The sequence below is a fragment of the Aquarana catesbeiana genome, linkage group LG05 (genome assembly GCF_042186555.1).
Source record: "Aquarana catesbeiana isolate 2022-GZ linkage group LG05, ASM4218655v1, whole genome shotgun sequence".
Classification (NCBI taxonomy): Eukaryota; Metazoa; Chordata; class Amphibia; order Anura; family Ranidae; genus Aquarana; species Aquarana catesbeiana.
The window spans coordinates 248,803,151-248,822,230 of record NC_133328.1 but is presented as its reverse complement, the minus strand read 5'-3'; the positions used below and the strand labels follow the sequence as shown (position 1 = coordinate 248,822,230).

The 19,080-nt window shown below is 41.0% G+C and overlaps 1 protein-coding gene across 1 annotated transcript in view; it reads left to right on the top strand.

Annotated features, from left to right (window-relative positions):
• ANKRD33B (ankyrin repeat domain 33B) overlaps positions 1 to 18,874 on the top strand; it is a 361,104-nt gene extending 342,230 nt beyond the window's left edge. The window contains exon 5 of the mRNA XM_073630692.1: positions 13,335 to 18,874. Within this exon, the coding sequence (XP_073486793.1) occupies positions 13,335 to 14,170 (836 nt within the window). The 3' untranslated portion in view covers positions 14,171 to 18,874. The remainder of the gene's footprint in view (positions 1 to 13,334) is intronic.
• Positions 18,875 to 19,080: the final 206 nt, after the last annotated feature.

Sequence of the window (19,080 nt, the reverse complement as noted above, 5' to 3'; positions counted from 1 at the left end):
ACCCCTTTGTGTACGGATTAGGGAACATATTAATAACATAAAAAAAGGGTTCCCCAAACACAACCTCTCCAGACACTTCGATGAATTTCACCATAGGGACCCGTCAGGCCTTATCTTTTATGGGATAGATACCATAAAAAATCATTAGAGGGGGGGTAGTAAGAGGATACTGATATCACAAAATGAAACGAGGTGGATACACCGTCTAGATTGTCTTGTCCCCAGAGGTTTGAATGTAGAGATAGATCTTAATTGTTTCTTGTCCAATTTCTAAGGGTCTCTCCTCCACCAGTCGTTCAGTCTCTGTATAAGCTTTCAATTCATCTATCCCCGAGTTATACATTCCTATTTACAATTCCACCCAGATCCACTCCAACTATCTGTATTAGTGTGTTAGTGAGCCATTTGCACTGGATATGGCTCACACTGTACCCCTCCATATGAATTATTATATAGGCCCTTGATCTTTTCCTACCAGCGACTATGTTGTTTTTCTCCTCCCCATTTCTCATTAGTATATAGGTCCGTGATCTATTCCTACTAGCGATTATGCTGTATTTTCCTCCCCGTCTTCCACATAGATTTTGCATGGATCCCCCTTGATATTATTTATCCAAATAACACCACAGATTATAACATAGGCTTTTAATCTATTTTATGTATGTAGACTTTTTGATCCTTTTTAAATAATTTTAATATTCCATAGGCCTTGATTATGAATTGAGTTACTCTCCATGTAGGCCTATTATAGTTGTATATTTTCTGTGGATTTACGGTAATAGATTTGGATATGTATCTTTATATGCATTTTTATTACGGCCCCCACCAAAAATATCTCTTCCTTTGGCACATTACCCCCCTTTTTGAGTTATTTACAAATAGTGTCTGGAATTTTTGAGACCCCTATTCTATATATTATTTATTTTTATATATAAAATGATATTATTTTTTTATAATATTATTTTTACACGTCCTTAATATTAAATTTATTATTACGCTTTGTATATACCTCTATTCTCCCACTTATTTATCGTTTTGAGTTACACAATGTTGGGATATGTAATATTAAATGCATCTGGCATGAGGGGACATCACCTCGCTGATTGTTTACCCTCCAGTCTTACTTATAATTTGTTTTACATCTTTCTTTGTGTTACATCTTTTAAACGGAGGTGCCCAAAAACCATTATATATTTGTACCACATGATGGCGCCAGACCAGCGATTTAGTTGGTTTCGTTTGATGAGACAAAGGGGCGGTTTGTAAGCATCCGATTGGCTATAGTGGCACCTCCGTTTCCCTATTTAGACGTGTGGAGCACCAAGATGGCCGCGCCTCAGATGACGTCTTGATGACGAAACGCGTAAGGCGTGGCCTCGTGATACGCACACGTCAGCACCGCTCTCTTCCAGCTGGTGTCAGTTCCGCTTTCAGTTGTCGGGCGGTGGAACGCACGCCATACCACGCTGCCCCTTTGGCTGCTAGTCGGCTTTCTGCACAGTGTTTTTAGCTTCGTTTTTTAGCTCCAGTTTATGGATTGTCATTTTATGGATTTTCAATAAAATTCCTACCTTTTATGGATTCACACTATGAAGTGTTTTTTGTTTTCACTTTGCACGGATACCTGTCATTGGGACTGACCTCACGCCGGAGCAGGATATAGCACCCTTGAACTGAGGACCACTTTCCGTTGTTGCCATCGCAGGACTGTCTGCATATGCCTTTTACCCCTGCAGGGGTTAGGCAGTCCGGTAAGTGTACACACGAGTGGGGGTGCAGTGGAGGTCGGAACACCAACGGTTGAAAACTGTGACTACTTTTTTCCTACACCAGTGGGACATACTTCTAGAACTGTTACTGCAAAATTTTTCCAAAGAACTTATTACTGATTGTTTTGATCCACTGTGTGTGTATATACACCTTTGAAGTGGTCTGCCTTGATTGACTTGATTGGAACTGTGCTTGCACACACACTAAGGTTCTCCCACACAAAGTTTTTTAACCTTTTGAGGTTTCCACTCTGTATTTGTTTTAATTACTGTTTATGCGGATCATCAAATACATGCCTTTTACACTAATTTTACTGGATTTGGTTTCCCAAGCACTTTTTATGTATAGGGATCACCTTTAAGTCATAGACATTCATGATATATAGTTATACATTTTTTTGCACATGCGATTTTTTGTACATGCGATTTTATATGCACTTTAGAACTCTTTGCACTTTCTTTCCATTTCACCTCACAGGTGATTCACTTACTATTTCTTTTTGCACATTAATTGTCTCCTGATATTTATGACACTTTTGCTTATAAGCCAACACTTTGTTTTATATTCTTGAGAAGAATTATCACTCATACATATACAGTAGGACAGCGCCAATTCCCCTGTCTAGAATAATATTTGCACATGTGGTTTATATTTGCAGTTAAATAATATAAGGGGAGGGGGGGGTGGTTCCTGGACGCGGGGGCCCCTCGCCCTCCCCCCCTTTCATTTTCTTGTTTGACACAACCATAGCGATGGTGGTAAGCTTTGTATACACAAACGCACGAATGAATCGCCCCTTCTTTTTAGGGCATTGTTCTCTTTATTACTTTTGTTTTGTTTTTTTTTTTCTTTCTTTTTTTTTTCTTTTATTTATCTTCCTTAGATGCCTTTTAAAACGCTAAAAATAGGTTCCTGGAATATTAGGGGCATGGGTGACCCTGTTAAAAAGGCAGCGGTGTTCTTGGTGATGGAGGCCTATGGTGTCGAACTGGCTTGCCTGCAGGAAACTCATCTAACTAATGAAACTAAACTACATATTCGGAGTTATAAATTCCAAGAACAGTATCACTCAGTTCATACCTCCTATTCAAGAGGGGTGAGCATACTAGTGAGGAGAGGTATTTCATTTTCCTGCAGGAGAGCCAGGATAGACACACTGGGACGTTATGTTTTCTTGAGCTGCGTTGTGGAAAATAAACCTTTGGTTATAGCAAATGTTTACATTCCCCCTCCGTTTAAAACGGAGGTCATGTTGGATCTGTTAGAGTTTGTGGATAGTGAGGTAGATACTCCGATAATAGTGGTGGGAGACTTTAATGCAGTTCTGGATAACAACATGGATCGGTTCCCGCCCGCGATCCGGGCGGAAAGGGTATTAGAGGGGCGTTTAGGCAAACTTCTTGAAGAGATCGGATGGTGCGATCTGTGGAGATCTCACAATCCAAACACTCGGCAGTACTCCTGTTACTCAGGGTCATATTCTACGATTTCGCGTATAGATATGGCAGTGGGTAACAGTGAAGCTCTGCGACTAATAAAAAATATAGAGTATAGGCCGAGGGGAATATCGGATCACTCACTTTGACTTTGACCCTAAATTTAAATATTAGATCTAGTCAGAAAAGGTGGACAATAAAACCGCTATGGTTGGATCTGATAAGCAACCCAGCAGATGTAATCTCTAAATTAAAAGAGTTTGTAACATTTAACTCAGGTACAGCACCAGCAGGGGTAGTCTGGGATACCCTAAAAGCATACCTTAGGGGATTATTACATCAGCAGGTTGCTATAATAAAGAAAACGTCAAGGGAATGGGAAGCGAGAGCTAGTAGGGAAGCCATGGAATCAGAAGCACAGTACGTGGTGGACCCAACCCCTGAAAAGCAGGAAATTTGGCTTAATAAACAAAACAAAAAAAAGAAAAGAAAAAAGAAAAAAAAAAAAGGTTGTAGACCTTATCTTGCCGTCGCAGAGGGAGCAGAGGATTAAACATCTTCGGGAGGCCTTGCAGAAAGGTTTGTGCAACGCGTTTCCAGAGCCTGGGAGGTTACAATTTCCTGGTGCTCCTGGACAACATGTTGCTGAGGCTTCGGTCAGTCACAGAAGGAGTGGTGGAGAAGGTGGCCATCTGACCGATGTGTTCAGACAATTTTGTAGTCCGCAGCCCCAAGGTATGATCGGTTCCAGCGTCTAATTCACATGATGCAGGAATACCTAGGGGCAAGATCAGACTTGGACACCTTTCCCACCGAAAATCTTCTGGGTTACTGGGTCTTGAGGATGGATCACTGGCCAGAGTTTGCACAGTATGCAATTGAGCTACTGGCGTGTCCTGCATCCATTGTTTTTTCGGAACGCACATTTAGTGCTGCTGGAGGCTTTGTAACCGATCACAGGGTGCGCCTGTCCACCGAATCGGTCGATCGGCTGACCTTCATAAAAATTAATCAGTCTTGGATCACCAGCTACCAAGCACCTGATGCTGATGTAACCGAATATTTTTTTTTTTAATGTGAGATCCCTTCAGGACTGCCTGTGCTGATGCTGAGTGACTTTCCTGTTATGCTGAGTGACTATCCTCTTCCTCCTCAATGATCATGCTGATAGCTTGTAAGAATATTTTTGGTTCTGGGCACCGCCACCAGTGGCTAAGGCCCAATTTTTCTGCCCCTGTTTAACAGGGGCGTGTAATTACAATTTTTAAAGCAATACTTTGCAGCAGGGCTCATTTCTGTGCTCCAACTAGAGTATTTGTGAGGGGTTGCAGTGTTGTGGCACCAGCACCAGTGCCTAAGGCCCAATTTTTCAGCCCGTTTAACATGGGCGTGTAATTACAATTTTTGATGCAATACTTTGTAGCAGGGCTCATTCCTGCGCTCCAACTAGAATATCTGTGAGGGGTTGCAGTGTTGTGGCAACAGCACCAGTGCCTAAGGCCCAATTTTTCAGCCCCTGTTTAACAGGGGTGTGTAATTACAATTTTGATGCAATACTTCGCAGCAGGGCTCATTCCAGCGCTCCAACTAGAGTATCTGCGAGGGGTTGCAGTGTTGTGGCACTAGCACCAGTGCCTTAGGCCCAATTTTTTAGCCCTTGTTCAACAGGGACATGTAATTACAATTCTTGATCTAATATTTCACAGCAGGGCCCATTCCTGCGCCCACCAAGAGTAACTGTGAGGCCTTACAGTGTTGTGGCAATACCACCACACCGTCCACCACCAAAGGCCCAATTTTTCTGACCCTGTTTAACAGGGGCATGTAATTACTATTCTTGATCTAATATTTCACAGCAGGGCCCGTTCCTGCGCCTGCCAAGAGTAACTGTGAGGGCTTACAGTGTTGTGGCAACACAAACACCTAAGGCCCACATTTTTGCAGAGTATATAGGGCAGGCCCCTACTTTCAAACATCCTACTTGCAAACGGAAGGAGACAACAGGAAGTGAGAGGAAATCTGTCTGTATTAGATACTGTGTAACAGCTGCACTGTATTGTGTACTGTGTACACCACCAGAAGTGTAGTAGAAACTGTACACACTGTATTAGATACTGTGTACACCACCCGCACTGTATTAGAAACTGTACAACGGCTGCACTGTATTTTATTATTTTATACTGTGTACACAACCAGAAGTGTAGTAGAAACTGTACACACTGTATTAGATACTGTGTACACCGCCTGAAGTGTATTACAAACAGTACACCACGGAATGCACTGTAGATATAGGTTACACTGGATGTAGAGTATGTGTGTGTGTGTGTATGTGTGGAAATACGGGGCAATTTAGGTAACAGCGATCACAGGTCAATTAGTTTCAGTATAAATCACACAAATAGGAAAAATAAAGGGAACACAAAGACACTGAATTTCAAAAGAGCCAACTTCCCTAAACTACAAACCTTGCTAAAAGGCATAAATTGGGATAAAATATTAGGAACAAAGAATACGGAGGAGAGATGGGTTTGCTTTAAGAGCATATTAAATAAGGGCATTAGCCAATGTATCCCATTGGGTAATAAATTTAAAAGAGCAAACAAAAATCCTGGATGGCTTAACTCCAATGTAAAAATGCATATAAAAGCAAAGGAGAAGGCCTTAAAAAAATACAAGGTTGAGGGATCATCCTCAGCATTCAGACTTTATAAAGAATGTAACAAGAAATGTAAGGGTGCAATTAGGATGGCTAAGATAGAACATGAAAGACACATAGCGGAGGAGAGCAAAAAAAATCCCAAGAAATTCTTTAAGTATGTAAACAGTAAAAAAGGGAGGACAGACCATATTGGCCCCATAAAGAATGAGGAAGGACATCTGGTTACAAAGGATGGGGAGATGGCGAAGGTATTGAATTTATTCTTCTCCTCAGTCTTCACGAGTGAATCGGGGGGCTTCAGTAACCAAAACTGCAGTGTTTATCCTCATGACAACACAGGAAGCACCTCCATGGTTAACAGAGGACAGAATTAAAATTAGACTTGAGAAACGTAACATTAATAAATCACCGGGACCAGATGGCTTGCATCCGAGGGTACTTAGGGAACTCAGTCAAGTGATTGTCAGACCGTTGTTCCTAATTTTTACAGACAGTCTACTAACTGCAATGGTACCAGCTGATTGGAGAAAAGCCAATGTAGCACCAATATTTAAAAAGGGCCCAAAATACATCCCTGGGAATTACAGACCAGTTAGCCTAACATCAATAGTATGTAAACTCTTGGAGGGGATGATAAGGGACTATATACAAGATTTTAGTAATAAGAACGATATCATTAGCAGTAATCAGCATGGATTCATGAAGAATCGTTCTTGCCAAGCCAATCTATTAACCTTCTATGAGGAGGTGAGTTGCCATCTAGATAAAGGAAGGCCCGTAGACGTGGTGTATCTGGATTTTGCAAAAGCATTTGACACAGTTCCCCATAAACGTTTACTGTACAAAATAAGGTCCGCTGGCATGGACCATAGGGTGAGTATATGGATTGAAAACTGGCTACAAGGGCGAGTTCAGAGGGTGGTGATAAATGGGGAGTACTCAGAATGGTCAGGGGTGGGTAGTGGGGTTCCCCAGGGTTCTGTGCTGGGACCAATCCTATTTAATTTGTTTATAAACGACCTGGAGGATGGGATAAACAGTTCAATTTGCAGATGATACCAAGCTAAGCAGGGCAATAACTTCTCCGCAGGATGTGGAAACCTTGCAAAAAGACCTGAACAAATTAATGGGGTGGGCAACTACATGGCAAATGAGGTTCAATGTAGAAAAATGTAAAATAATGCATTTGGGTGGCAAAAATATGAATGCAATCTATACACTGGGGGGAGAACCTCTGGGGGAATCTAGGATGGAAAAGGACCTGGGGGTCCTAGTATTTGATAGGCTCAGCAATGACATGCAATGCCAAGCTGCTGCTAATAAAGCAAACAGAATATTGGCATGCATTAAAAGGGGGATCAACGCAAGAGATAAAACGATAATTCTCCCACTCTACAAGGCTCTGGTCCGGCTGCACCTGGAGTATGCTGTCCAGTTCTGGGCACCAGTCCTCAGGAAGGATGTACTGGAAATGGAGCGAGTACAAAGAAGGGCAACAAAGCTAATAAAGGGTCTGGAGGATCTTAGTTATGAGGAAAGGTTGCAAGCACTGAACTTATTCTCTCTGGAGAAGAGACGCTTGAGAGGGGATATGATTTCAATTTACAAATACTGTACTGGTGACCCCACAATAGGGATAAAACTTTTTGGCAGAAGAGAGTTTAATAAGACTCGTGGCCACTCATTACAATTAGAAGAAAAGAGGTTTAACCTTAAACTGCGTAGAGGGTTCTTTACTGTAAGAGCGGCAAGGATGTGGAATTCCCTTCCACAGGCGGTGGTCTCAGCGGGGAGCATTGATAGCTTCAAGAAACTATTAGATAATCACCTGAATGACCGCAACATACAGGGATATACAATGTAATACTGACACATAATCACACACATAGGTTGGACTTGATGGACTTGTGTCTTTTTTCAACCTCACCTACTATGTAACTATGTGTGTATATATATATATATATATATATATATTTATATATATATATATATATATATATATATATATAGTAACCTACGCCAGATATGCAGTTTAAGGGCTTTTTTGGCCCATGTTTATTGAAGTAAAAGAAAAAACAGTCCATCCAGGATTCTCACGCTGGGGTTTCAACTTCAAAGCAATAATGAAATAACAAATGGAAAATACCGAGCCACCTGGCTCTCTAGTCAGCACCACTGTTCAGGCGTTGACCTCAGTCCTCTTGACCCTATAACTGTGTCCCTGTTCAGTACCCACTCTGTACCTCTGGTGACACTCTCTCTTAAAACTCCCTGGCTGCTTCAGCCCACTGGCTTGGGCCCTCCGTCTGCTCTGTCAGACTGTCCTGTGCCAACAGGCACACATCTCCCATGCACGCCTGGACTCTTCAGGAGGGTGGAGCCCAGAACCCTGGTCCTGGCTCTGCTATAAGCCCAGGACCCACCTGCACAATCAACAAGCCAGACTCCTGGCTGTTCTCAAAACCCACTCCCAGGATTGGAGATTCCATACCACCCAGATTGCTATGAAATCTCCAGGCTCCAGGTCCCCATTTGTTTTTAAAAAGAAATAGTACATCTCCATTAAAAGTATAAAATACTGTCCGGTATTCAAAAACGAAATGCCTGCGCTTCTGGGACCTCGTATGTCGCGATGACGTCAGCACGTTGTCTGCCCGACTAGTTTCGTCACAGATTGACGTCCTCCCAGGGAACTTTTAAAAACAAATATATTACTCTAAATAAAAAGCGTTGGATCTTATGCTACAGTAGGTGACCGCAATATTGTGTCAATCTCGCCACTGTTATCGGCGAGATTTGACACCTGCGAGCCCCGTCACGGGAGCCAGCGCCGAGCTGGCTCGCTCATCGGGAAAGGAAAACGGTGTTTTTTCCTTTTTGCGATGAGCGGCAAGCATTGCTGACAGGTGTCTGGTATGAATCATGAGGGGGAATGCTGCACCAAATTTTAAATAAAAAACCGGCATGGGTTCCCCTCCAGGAGCATACCAGGCCCTTAGGTCTGGTATGGATTTTAAGGGGAACCCCCTACACCGAAAAAACGGCATGGGGATCCCCCCAAAATACATACCAGACCCTTATCTGAGCACGCAGCCCGGCCGGTCAGGAAAGGGGGTGGAGACGAGCGGGCCCCCCCCCCTCCTGAACCGTACCAGGCCGCATGCCCTTTTTCCCCTTAGGTGAATGGGTAGGGGTACAATGTACTCCATACACATTCACATAGGGTGGGGGGCCGGAATCTGGGGGCCCCCTTATTAAAGGGGGCTCCTGGATTCCCATAAGCCCTCCGCCCACAGACCCCGACAACCAATGGCCAGGGTTGTCGGGAAGAGGCCCTTGTCCTCATCAACATGGGCACAAGGTGCTTTGGGGCGGGGGGGCGCAGGACTGTATGTATGTGAAGCATCCTCCTTTTTTCTGAGTGGGACATCTATGAATACCCGCAAGTGAGGACAAGGGAGAGAGTTGACTGCTGGATCCTGGTATGCCGAGCGGAACTGCAGCTTAAAGGCCCTGGCAGGGTAATCAGCCACAGGCGTTCTGACCTCTTTACAGGTCGAATTTGTCCGGTAAGCAGGCATTTCTCACTGGTGATGGTCAAATGCGGTGTGGATAACATATTATATATTTGGAATACTTCTATGAACTGTGATTGGAAACTCAGGAGTGTGACATCTTTTCACTACCTCAAGCTCTGCACCTGCTTTTCTTTATCTCATAAGACTGTGTAATATTAGAGATATATATATTTTATATATTTTATTTTCCTTTTTTATAATTTTTCCTGGAATAAGGACTTTTTATTGCATCAATAGTTTGTTGATATTCTTATGATTAGTATATCATGTTGTGTAACATTATGCGCGAATCTGCTCTTGGTTATACTGTTTTTTGTGATATCGTACATAAGAGTTGCTGCATTTCTTTCTGAATTTTCTCTGAATTTTTCTTAATTATCATTTACAGTGTTCATACAGTGGGGCAAAAAAGTATTTAGTCAGCCACCAATTGTGCAAGTTCTCCCACTTAAAAAGATGAGAAAGGCCTGTAATTGTTATCATAGGTATACTTCAACTATGAGAGACAAAATGTGGAAACAAATCCAGACAATCACATTGTCTGATTTTTGAAAGAATTTGTTTGCAAATTATGGTGGAAAATAAGTATTTGGTCAATATGAAAAGTTCATTTCAATACTTTGTTATACAGTATATCCTTTGTTGGCAATGACAGAGGTCAAATGTTTTCTGTAAGTCTTCACAAGGTTGTCACACACTGTTGCTGGTATGTTGGTCCATTCCTCCATGCAGATCTCCTTTAGAGCAGTGATGTTTTGGGGCTAAGCACACAGCTAAAATAATGAAGGAGTGGCTTCACAACAACTCCATGACTGTTCTTGAATGGCCCAGCCAGAGCCCTTATTTAAACCCAATTGAGCATCTCTGGAGAGACCTAAAAATGGCTGACCACCAACGTTTACCATCCAACCTGACAGAACTGAAGAGGATCTGCAAGGAGGAATGGCAGAGGATCCCCAAATCCAGGTGTGAAAAACTTGTTGCATCTTTCCCAAAAAGACTCATGTCTGTATTAGATCAAAAGGATGCTTCTGCTAAATACCGAGCAAAGGGTCAGAATACTTAGGACCATGTGATATTTCAGTTTTTCTTTTTTAATAAATCTGCAAAAATGTCAACAATTCTGTGTTTTTCTGTCAATATGGGGTGCTGTGTGTACATTATTGAGGAAAAAAATTTACTTAAACGATTTTAGCTAATGGCTGCAATATAACAAAGAGTGAAAAATTCAAGGGGGTCTGAATACTTTCCGTCCCCACTGTATAATCTAGTGGTTGTCTAAAGAAATAACATATACATGAACTCACTTTTGGGATTAGGATTGGAAGTTTCCCAGTCCCACTTTCCAGGAGAGTTTTTTTTTTTTTTTATAATAAAGGTAATGTAAGATTTCGCTTTAAGGAAAAGGAATAGCTTGTTGGATAGGTATAGGACTTTTTTCAAAGTGAATTTTCACATAGCTTACTGATTGGGGTGAAGCTAATAAAAAAATCTAAGAATACCCAATCATGTGCAAAAAAAAAATAGGATCTTTGCTTACACATGATTGGAAGATTAAAGTGGTTGTAAAGGCTGAATGTTTTTTTACCTTAATGCATTCTGTGCATTAAGGTCAAAAATCTTCTGCATGCAGCCCAACCATAAAGGGGGGCTGGGGTTGGGCTGCATGCAGAAGGTGTTTTACCTTAATGCATATAATGCATTAAGGTAAAAAAAAACATTCAGTCTCTACAACCACTTTAATCTTCCAATCATATAAGCATAGATCCTAGTTTTTTTTGCACATGATTGGGTATTCTTTGATTTTTTTTTTTTTTGCTTCATCCCATTCAGTAAGCTGAGTCTGATCTCGATCCAGCCCTGTGCACAAGAGCAGAGGCCTTCTCTCCCACCTCATTGGCTCAGAGACAACAGATGGAAGAGGGAGGGTGAGAGCGAGGGAATGGGGGGCAGGGTCAAGTCGTGCTCTGGACACAGACAGCCGGCTTGGGAGCAAGCCCCCATGAGTGCCCCATAGCAAGCTGCTTGCTATGGTGGGCAATCAGCGGGAGGGGGGAGCCAGGAGTACAAGTGGGGGACCACAGAGGATAGGGGCTGCCCTGTGTAAAACCATTGCACAGAGCTAGTTAGCATAACATTGTTTTTTTTGTTTTTTTCTAATTAAATTTGATCCATTACAATTACTTTAGCGTTAGCACAGCTTCCCCTCAGTCAGTACGCTGAGTAAATTTTTACTTTGCATAATTTATTTTCACTTAGCTTAGTGAATGAGATGATTCTGTGCTGACTTCAATCATCTAACCATGGAAAAGCAAAAAAGCAAAAATCCAGTTTTTTTTTTTTGGTTTACTCACTCATCTGCCAGCACCACTTATAAACAAAGGCTGATAGATAGAGATTTTAAACACAGTCCTGGCTACTATAGCAGGTGGGACTGTGCTTAAATATGTAGAGCAAGAAATTGGTTTTCAGGTGGAAGTAATTTGGATGGCAATATAGCCACTTACAGCCCGCTGGATATACTACCTCGCCAGGTAGCCCGTGTCCCACTGTCCCACCTGTTAAATCGGGACTGGTGTGGTGGGTTTACTCGGAAGGAACCGAGGGATACCAGTGAATATTTGTTTGCTGATCTTCCCTCTGGTGAATGAACGGGAAAACAATGTGCAACACCTATAAACCATTTTGGGCACCAAAATGTGTCACTGTTTCACAGGCATGCACAATTTTAGGGCTGTTTTATCAGATAGAAAGTTACGGTAACTCTCCAACAGCAAAACAGGTAGAAATAAATATCTTTTTCTTTAGTAGAGTATATGTGTGTTCCTGTTGGAGATTTTCTCTCATTTCCTGTGTGGTGGAACCATTGTCAGCTGAACTGAAAGTGAGGGTAATCTGAAAAAAAAACTTACACTTCTAATCCTTCCCCACTCTTTCCAGAACGAGAAAAACAGCTTTTGCTTTGAAAATACTTTAAAATTGGTTTTAAAAGTTGAAGGGTTTTTTCTTCTTTTTTTTTTTTTGCTTTCATGCATGCTATGCATGAAGGTAAAAATCCTTCAGTATGCAGCTCCCCCCTAGAGTTTCTGCCACCTCATAGCCTGAGAAAGGGCAGCAGGAGCCATTGGCTTATGGCTTGGGAGTAAGCACGTTCCAGTGCTATGGGGGCACTCAGAGAAAAGGAGGAGCGCTGACGGGGGACCCGAGAAGAGGAGGATCGGGGCTGCTCTGTTCAAAACCATAACCTTTAATATCCCTTCAAGGAACAGCCCCAAGATAAATAAAGCAAAATAGGAGGCAAATATAAATATTTCACAAGCAATCTAAGTATCCCTGCACAATTATATTACTGGAAGACTGAATATTCAGATTCTTACATAACCCCAGTCATTACTTTTTAAAAAGTTATTTCTTAAAAAGAGACCTGTGCTGAGAGTAGGTGGAGGCTGCCCTAACTGACCTTCCTTTTTAAAAATAATTCCCCCGGCTGTCCTGCTTTAATATTTTGTGAGGCAAGGGCCTAGAACATGTATGCAGATCACGAGTTCCAACTATACACTGTTTCTCTAATATGCAAGCTTGTTTTGTCAGTGACTCAAAAAACTTTTGAAACCAGGGACAGCCAGGCAAGTCGTTTTCTTAGAAGTCCAGCAATATCACCCCCATTTGTTCTCAATACTGTTTCCTCTAAACAATAACAATTATTTTTTTGTGAAAGAGCAATAATTTGTAATGAACATTTAACCAATTAACAGTATTTCATTAACTTGTTTTCATAGTTTTATTGTTAAAAAATGCAGACACAAACATTTTAGAAATTGTCTTACATTATACCATACTTATCTTTATCACTGTATATATATCTCTCACATATTCAATTTGCTTTTTTAGGTGCTGATATTCATGCAGTTGATCCAAATCGGGGATTCACATCTAGAGAATGGGCAAGGTTTACAGGGAGATATGACACCGCCTATCTCATGCAAAAACTACAGGAGAGACCACTAGCAGAACAATTCAGTGACCAGTTTAAAATGGAATGGCCTAAGATGAAAGAGCTTCTTGCCAAAGCAGCAGAGCCCAAATCATGTGCACAGAGAATCTCAGAATGTATGAAATCAGCATTTACCTTCAATTATTTTAGTGAACCTGAAGAAGATGGGGTCCTTGATTTCATGGTTAAAATTACCACTGGTATGAGCAGCCCATTTGTTGCTGTTAGTTGCAGAACAGTATGTCCAGGCAGCCCCCCCTGTATTGGGAAACGTAGATATACTGTACAGGAGATTCTTGGAAAACAAAGAGCTGAAGAAATACAAACTTCAGATAAAGTCCACCCAAAAAATCTAGAAAAACTTTTCAAAAACACTCAGGTTATCGTAGTTCCCAAAAAAAAGGAAAGAAGAGCTAGTCTTCAGGTAAATATATCTCCAAGGGCTGATGTGATTAACAGAAGAACAAGCCTTCTACCTCTAAATCTATTAAGAAGAAGCAGTGTCAGACCAGGTTACGTCATTCCAAAAGTTCGGATCAGCAAAGCACCTGCACCTACTTACCAACCTGAAAAATTAAGAAGACGCAGTAGTGTTAATGACAACACTTACTTACAGATTCCAAAATGGCGATATAAAGAGATAAAGGAAGCGAGAAAGAAAGCAGAGGAAGAGGCACTTCGAAAACTTGAAGAGGCACAAAAGCAAAGAAAAAATGCTAGACAAAGAACTTAATGTTTAACATTCTTGGGTGCAAATCAAAAAATTGTAAACCTATGATTGAAAATTAAGTGTAAGTTAAGTGTATTTGGCTAATAAAATACGCACTTTTTATGTCTCATAAAAAGTAAAAGTCCAACTGCACATAAAAAGCAGAACAAATGGAATACTTATGCATGAATAGTGCACAATGAAAAAGTTGGTAAAGGATGTTCTGTGTCACTGGTAATCCAAAAAAATATAGAGCACAACTTTGTGGCATGCTCCCATGTCAATGGAAACCTTTCATGAAAGGTGATTGCAGCCATATTTGTACACCTGGAACCACATAGCTAGTACTATAGCAGTCATTTTTTTATTTACACTAATAGGGCGTACACACGGTCGGACTTTGTTCGGACATTCCGACAACAAAATCCTAGGATTTTTTCCGACGGATGTTGGCTCAAACTTGTCTTGCATACACACGGTCACACAAAGTTGTCGGAAAATCTGATCGTTCTGAACGCGGTGACGTAAAACACGTACGTCGGGACTATAAACGGGCAGTGGCCAATAGCTTTCATCTCTTTATTTATTCTGAGCATGCGTGGCACTTTGTCCGTCGGATTTGTGTACACACGATCGGAATTTCCGACAACGGATTTTGTTGTCGGAAAATTTTATCTCCTGCTCTCCAACTTTGTGTGTCGGAAAATCCGATGGAAAATGTCCGATGGAGCCCACACACGGTCGGAATTTCCGACAACACGTTCCGATCGGACATTTTCCATCGGAAAAACCGACCGTGTGTACGGGGCATAACAGTTAATTTTTCAGGATAAGCTTTTGGGAGTCTACCCCCCTTCCTCTACATCCAAGCAGCACTTTTATAAGAGAAATACATGGACTGCCTCTGCTGTTCTCCTTTAGAAAAAGTTGTTGCTGTCATGCAACTACGGTATATCACAGACGCAAAACAAATATGCATTTCAGGAGTTCTCACTTAATTGTCTGCATGCTTATGAGTTCCTACTAAATCTATAGCTCCTAGGTAACTACCATTATTAGAAAGGAGGTCAGCAAAGCCAACCCACACATTTCTTTCTTGACAGGTATCTTTTAAATATTTTAAAGTAAGTTTAAAACGCAATCTCCTAACAAACTAATAACACCGTTACACTAGGTTAGAACCCAACTAAACTCAACTTTAAAAAAAACTGTAAAAAGACAGAAGCTTTTAAGATTGTTCTAAAAGTTTAAATTGCCAGTTATGAATCCTTTCCATGCATTTGTTTCTCCTCAGTAAGAGCAAGAGAGGAGAGCAAGCATTGTTGATTGGTGCGCTGTAGTGCTAAAATTTAGGACTGGTGTAGGAAACAGACGCTGTCACAGAGAGAGCAGGAATACGCTCACGCAGCCTATTTATCCTATCTCAGGTTGGTGCTGGGGACAAACAGAAGCACTGAACAGATTAGATAGTTATGTAGTCAGGTTGAAAAACCACTAGTCCATCTAGTTTGACCCAAAAAAACACACACAATAGAAAACCTCCCTATACACAATCCTCTACCCAAAGTAGATCCAGAGGAAGGAAAAAAAACAATAAAATATGATCCAATTCGCTCCAGCGAGGGAAAAATTCCTTCCTGATCCCCATAAGGCAATCGGATTCCCAGGATCAACTACCCCTGGTGTTACCTCTGAATACTAGTATCCAGTTCTATTTTGTGAGTTTTGTTCTAAAACAATATAGTGAGCTATTTCCGGCCAGTAAGCTGGCCGGAAATAGTTCTTAAAGGAAGTCTATTCCACATTTTCACGGCTCTTACTGTGAAGAAGCTGGGCAGGGGGGCTCATTTGATAGCATTTTCCTTTTGTGTTCCAGAAATTGCGGAAGAGAAGGATGTTGCTGGAGATGGAAGTGTGGGTGTTACAGTTTGGTTGAAAAAAGTCCACCCAGTTCAAACAAACAAAAAAATTAAACATACAATCCCATATACACAATACTTCACCCATAGTTGATCCAGAGGAAGGCAAAAAAAAAACCCCAGCAAAGCATGATCCAATTTGCTACAGCAGGGAAAAAAATTCCTTCTTGATCCCCCGAGAGGCAATCAGATTATCCCTGGATCAACTTTACCTATAAATGTTAGTACCCAGTTATATTATATAGTTAAGGAAAGAATCCAGGCCTTTCTTAAAAAAATCTACTGAGCTGGCCAGAACTGCCGCTGGAAGGAGTCTATTCCACATTTTCTCAGCTCTTACTGTGGAGAAACCTTTCTGTATTTGAAGATTAAATCTTGTTTCCTCCAGACGTAAAGCGTGCCCACTTGTCCCCTGTAATGACCTTTAAAGTGTATAGCTCTATATTAAGTTCATGAAATGGACCCCTATGTATTTATACATGTTGATGATATCCTCCCTTAATGCCTCCTCTCAAGATAGAATTAATTCAGTTCAGCTAATCTTTCCTCATAGCTGAGCTCCTCCATGCCTCTTATCAGATTGTCCAGGTCTCCAATATCCTTTTTGTGAACTGGTGCCCAAAACGGAATTGCATATTCTAGATGAGGTCCTACTAATGATTTGTACAAGGGCAAAATTATGTCTCTCTCTCTCTCTCTCTCTCTCTTTGCTTGCTTTAGAAACTGCAGCTTGGTGTTGTATGCTATTATTCAGTCTATGATCTGCCAGAACAGATTGATACTTGGCAATTAAAGTCTGTTGAGGTTCTCATTTATCCAGGTCATGGTATACTTATCTATAGTTGGTCACATTCAATTGAACTTGTTTTTAAGTTCATCCAAGCTACTTCTTCAGTTCTAACAAGTGTCAGGAGCATACCCATTTATATTCACACAGGTATCATGGACACCTAAATCCAATTACCATGCACTGTGTCAGAAAGTCTGCATAGGTGTACTCCTTTGATTTACGTGGCTGAAATGTTGTCAAATCACTGGAGTGATGTTAAAATGCCATTTTACATGCCCCCGCCTCTGCTCAGGGATCGCTGCTACAGTTTGAGTCGTGACTTGTAGAACATGCCCTCCTATATCAGGCAATTAATTTGTTGAGAAGTTTTTTTTGTCTCCCCATTGTACAGGTTATATTTCTCACTATACTGCACTGCCTATTCCAAGTTACGTTACTGTTTGGTATTTTGGGTGTACAAGCTTCTGTCTTAGTGTATTGCTGGGTTTGAAAGACACAGGGATGCAATGTTTGTTAAAAGTCCTTATGGGGTTTTTCTGACACTTTAGCTACAGTATCTCACAAAAGTAAGTACACCCCTTACATTTTTGTAAATATTTATTATATCTTTTCGTGTGACAACACTGAAGAAATTACACTTTGCTACAATGTAAAGTAGTGAGTGTACAGCTTGTGTAACAGTGTAAATTTGCTGTCCCCTCAAAGTAACTCAACACACAACCATTAATGTATAAACCACTGGCAACAAAAGTAAGTACACCCCTAAGTGAAAATGTCCAAATTGGGCCCAATTAGCCATTTTCCCTCCCTGGTGTCATGTGACTCATTAGTGTTACAAGGTCTCAGATGTGAATGGGTATCAGGTGTATTAAATTTGGTATCACTCTCACTCTCCTATACTGGTCACTGGAAGTTGAACATGGCACCTCATGGCAAATAACTCAGAGGATCTGAAAAAAAGAATTGTTGCTCTACATAAAGATGGCCTAGGCTATAAGAAGATTGTCAAAATCCTGAAACTGAGCTTCAGCACGGTGGCCAAGACCATACAGCAGTTTAACAGGAACAGGTTCCACTCAGAACAGGCCTCGCCATGGTTGACCAAAGAAGTTGAGTGCACATGGCTCAGCGTCATATCAAGAGGTTGTCTTTGTCCAATCGTCTGTGGTGCAGGGGCTCTTTTTGTCCCCTTTTCTCTCCCGCTGTTTGGATTGTATGCATTGACCCATGGATGGGCTCCATTGACCCATAGTTGAGGCAAGTATGATCAAGATTTAAACCTAGCCCGCTAAGAGACTTTATTATATTATGAATTTTGCATGCTAAGAGTGTTTTCCTCCTTTCCTTTTCCCTTCTTTTTGTGCATTTTTAGAATTGTTGAAACAGTCTTCTCAATTACTAGACAACTTCTGTTACCTACCGGCATTTAAGGCTCCCAGTTTATAATACATTCCATGATGTATGAGTGAGTTAGCTGAGCATATGTATACATTCCTGCCATGAATCTTCATATTTCACTCTTATACAGTTAACCTAATGTGTATATTTGTTTATATTGGCAGGTTACTTCTGGTACTGTTGGTTATCATATTGTTCTCTACCCCTCCCTACGGGTGACCCGGCAATAATTTGGCGTTGATGGGCATGCGGAGGTAGTACATTACTGGATCCCATTGCCTGTTTATTATTTTTCAATTCTATTCAGGCTCCTATACTCAGTCCAAGAGGTAGGAGTTCTCTTGTTTGGGTGTTACTCGCCATATATGTAAATGCAGTCATATGTATACAATAAGATATTATATGCATACAATTGATGTACTATTTTTTGTTTCTTTCTGTTTCTATTGCACAATCAAAGTTGACTGATTACCGGTTCTTATATCCAATAAATTAATTGTCACGTTCTTTCCTGAAGAAGCCACATGGCGAAACCTGTAGAAAACTTGAACGTGATCACAGTAAATCATTGTTTTTAATAAGATGTTCTGCACACATCTATGGCTATGATTGTATTGTATGTATGGGTTTATTGATGTTGTTCATTTAATAAAATTTTTAAAAATATATTGTTTATTTAGTTTCCTGCTGCTATGCACTCTTAAAGTCCCATATCTCCCAAATATTCTTTTCTATCCATGCCCATGAGGGTTAAGGCAGTGCTGGAAAATAATGGTGGCCATACAAAATATTGACACTTTGGGCCCAATTTGGACATTTTCACTTAG